This window comes from Pyrus communis, chromosome 10 (genome assembly GCF_963583255.1).
Source record: "Pyrus communis chromosome 10, drPyrComm1.1, whole genome shotgun sequence".
NCBI lineage: Eukaryota > Viridiplantae > Streptophyta > Magnoliopsida > Rosales > Rosaceae > Pyrus > Pyrus communis.
In genome coordinates, this window is record NC_084812.1 from 19,429,329 (window position 1) to 19,432,380 (window position 3,052).

The following is a 3,052-nucleotide window of genomic DNA, read 5'->3' on the forward strand; positions in this document are numbered from 1 at the left end:
CAGTCGGTGTAAGTGTTTCTCAAGGATGAGACCCCACTCAAATTTTCTTTCCATGGCCGTTAATAATTGTCCCAGAAAAAGGTCGTTAATAAAGCAGCAGCTGTAGATTTGGTCATGTGAGGCCCGTTCGACTAGGGCCCACAAATAGGCCCCACCCTATTACATTTTTCCTAAGCATCTTAATTCTAAAATCTCCGATCCACCAAAATTTAAAACACAGAAAATGACACAACGATGCGTTTGGCGGGATCCACCACCATCGAATAGTGAATGAACGGTGACGATGTTACATTAATCTTAAGTGGCCGCTTGGACCCACCAGCCGTTGATCACACCACCCTCACCCTCCACACATTTGGCTCCTTAGTTGTTTATTTTTGAAGGAAATTAAAGAAAAGAATTTGAAATCTTTGAATTTTATAAATAATGATAAAATAAAAAGTGAAGTAAATAATACCATGATTGAATTTTTTAATATAAAAAAATAATTTTTGGTTAAATTAAACAATACCAAAATTTTTTTGTTAAAATTCTTTTATTTTTTTGCGTGTAGCATCACCATCAACCAAAACGATAATAAACGAGGGCACTTTTGTAATTTGAAAAATTACTACAGCAGCTATTTATAATAATTTAATTTGACAAAAATCAAACATAAAAGTTCTCACTTAAAAAAAAATAAAATTACTACACCTAAGTACCAAATGATAAAAATAATCATTGTATGAAAATATAAGTAAGATAATTATACACAACAAAAAATAGAAAAAAATCTGTGCTGTAATATTGATAAGCAACAAGTAACAACATTAGTGTACACAAAGAGAGACCGGCATCCCTTTTAATTAACCATCCATATGTTTTCAAAAAAATTAAAAGAAAAAAAACAACTGAGGGTGAAGGGGTAAAATCGTACTTTCCAGCTATAAGCGCCACAAACAACAGCCGGGTTGCAACGGGCTCTCCAACAGTAAGCACGATCAACGGTTAGGATTGGCTCTACCGAAATCCGCCAGCTTCCTTGACCGGTTCTTGCAGAACGACGCCGCTACGCGAATCTCGCCGGCGATCTCCGGCGGCAATCCCTTCTGGTTCCAGTGCCGGTTCGGGCTGGCTCGAACCAGCGGGCTCAGGCAAAACGCCAGACCCGATACGTTGTTCTTTCCCTGCCCGGCGCGTGCCCTCCGCGTCGACGACGGAGCCAGCGTCGGCGTCTTCTTCCACTCCGGCGTCGTCGCCGACGAATCACCGCTTCCCGACCGCGATCGATTGCAGTCTTCGAAGGGATCGGGCGTCAGGTCCGGGGACAATCCGCGAGGTCTCGGGAAACCGGAGGACTCGTCGGCGTAGAGATGTTTCGATCGATTCCGCGTTTTCCTAGCGAAGATCGAAGAGAACCACGAGGGCGACGAAGCCGACGACGATGACCTGGCCGGTAGCGACGAATCCCTAGGATCCGACCAGGACTTATCGGATCTGGATCGGAAAAGACTCGATAAGAGCGAGAACCGCGTCTTGCTCTTCTTGCACGAGCCTTCAATCGTGGAGTTGGCGTTGGTATATGTAGGGCCCACCTGAGGCGTACTGTAGAATCGAATCCGGTGCTGTTGTTGATGGTGGTGGTGGTGGTGTTGCTGATTGTGATCTGGACGGTGGTGGTGGTAGTGCCACGTGGAATCGTCCGATTTTCTTCGAGAGACATAGGGGGAGACGGAACGGGGGAAGATAAGTGGCGGAGGGTTGGGGTCGGACTTGCGGTTGGGTTCATCAAGCGGCGCCGCGGCGGTGGTCCGGGAGTGGAGTCTTGAGAGCTGGGCCTGGGCCTGGATTTGGGCCTCGATGAGGGCGGCGAGGCGCTCCCGGAGACAGGAGGCGCAGACGCCGAGGGTGCTGGTGAGGTCGGCGAGGTGCTTCTTGCACCTCATCTAAAACATTTACACTGGAAACCCACCAAATTGAATTCTCAGTTGAAATGTGAATATATAAGAAGTGGGTATGCGGAGAAATTTGAGGGATTTTTATGGCATTTCAGAGGGAATAAGATCTTTGATTTTCTGGGTGTAAGATTGAAAGGGATGGATGTTCTTAAGGTTGAAAGGGATGGATCTTCTTCTTCTTCGTCTTCTGGGGAACCCAAAGGCTTCTTCTGCACTGGCCAAAAGGGGGAGCTTTGTCTTCTACTTCTTTTTTTGATGCAATTGTCTTCTACTTCTTTGTTTGGGTTTTTAGTGAGAGAGGGGGAAGAGAGAGAGAGAGAGTTGGGTGGGTGGGAGTTTTTATTTGTGTGCGTGAGGTGGCCAAGCAAATGAGTATTCGGTATATTATTAAATTTAGAGAGAGAAAAAAGAAAAAAAAAAAAGTCTAGAGGGAGGAAGGTCCAGAGTCAAAAGTAAAACATGTGCTCTCTCAGTGGTAATGACATGGAATGTGCCTCTTTAATAAACACAAAAATCTGAAGGTTTTGATTTCAATACTCCGAGTTGGTAATTCTGTTTAATTGTGATTATGAACAAGTTAAAATTTCTCATAGCCTTTTCGGGTTCCAAATAGATGAATAACCATGACTTGCTATTAATTGTTCCCCTTTTCCTTAAAAAAAAAAAAAAAAAAAAAAAAAAAAGGGGTAAAACATGTGCTGGGTTTGGGGTCATAATTCATTTACTTGTGAGGGAGGGTGGGTGAAAGAAGACGTACATGTTAGGAAATAAATTTGGAAGGTTGAAATGTGCAATTAAGACAAAACCTATCTTAATCATAATTACCCAAATCAGAGTTTGTTTAACTTATCTGGTACTCTACTGATTGTCAGTCAAAGCTCTGCGTGTATTATACTTGCATTAATAGTCAACACTCGCATACACGGTAACAAATTTGAAATCTCAATTTTCATCCCTTCTAGTTTGACCTTTAACAATGCTTTCGTGGTTTTAGCAACTTTAACGACTGTCTAATTTTTATATTTTTTTTTTTTCAAAGGATAATATATTTTTCAAATACTGTTACAATAGACTCATAAATTCATATTATTACAAAATTATGTCATCTAAAATAA

General features: G+C 42.3%; 1 protein-coding gene across 1 annotated transcript; it reads right to left on the reverse strand.

Moving 5' to 3' along the window:
* Nucleotides 1-764: 764 nt before the first annotated feature.
* Nucleotides 765-2,332, reverse strand: LOC137748512 (uncharacterized). Its single transcript, XM_068488673.1, has one exon. The coding sequence runs from the start codon at nt 1,923-1,925 to the stop codon at nt 981-983; it is 945 nt and encodes a 314-aa protein (XP_068344774.1). The 5' UTR covers nt 1,926-2,332; the 3' UTR covers nt 765-980.
* Between the last annotated feature and the right edge of the window lie 720 nt (nt 2,333-3,052).

What these genes read in the sequence shown, in the direction of transcription:
- LOC137748512 (XM_068488673.1), bottom strand. Translation starts at nt 1,925, where the DNA reads ATGAGGTGCAAGAAGCACCTCGCCGACCTCACCAGCACCCTCGGCGTC.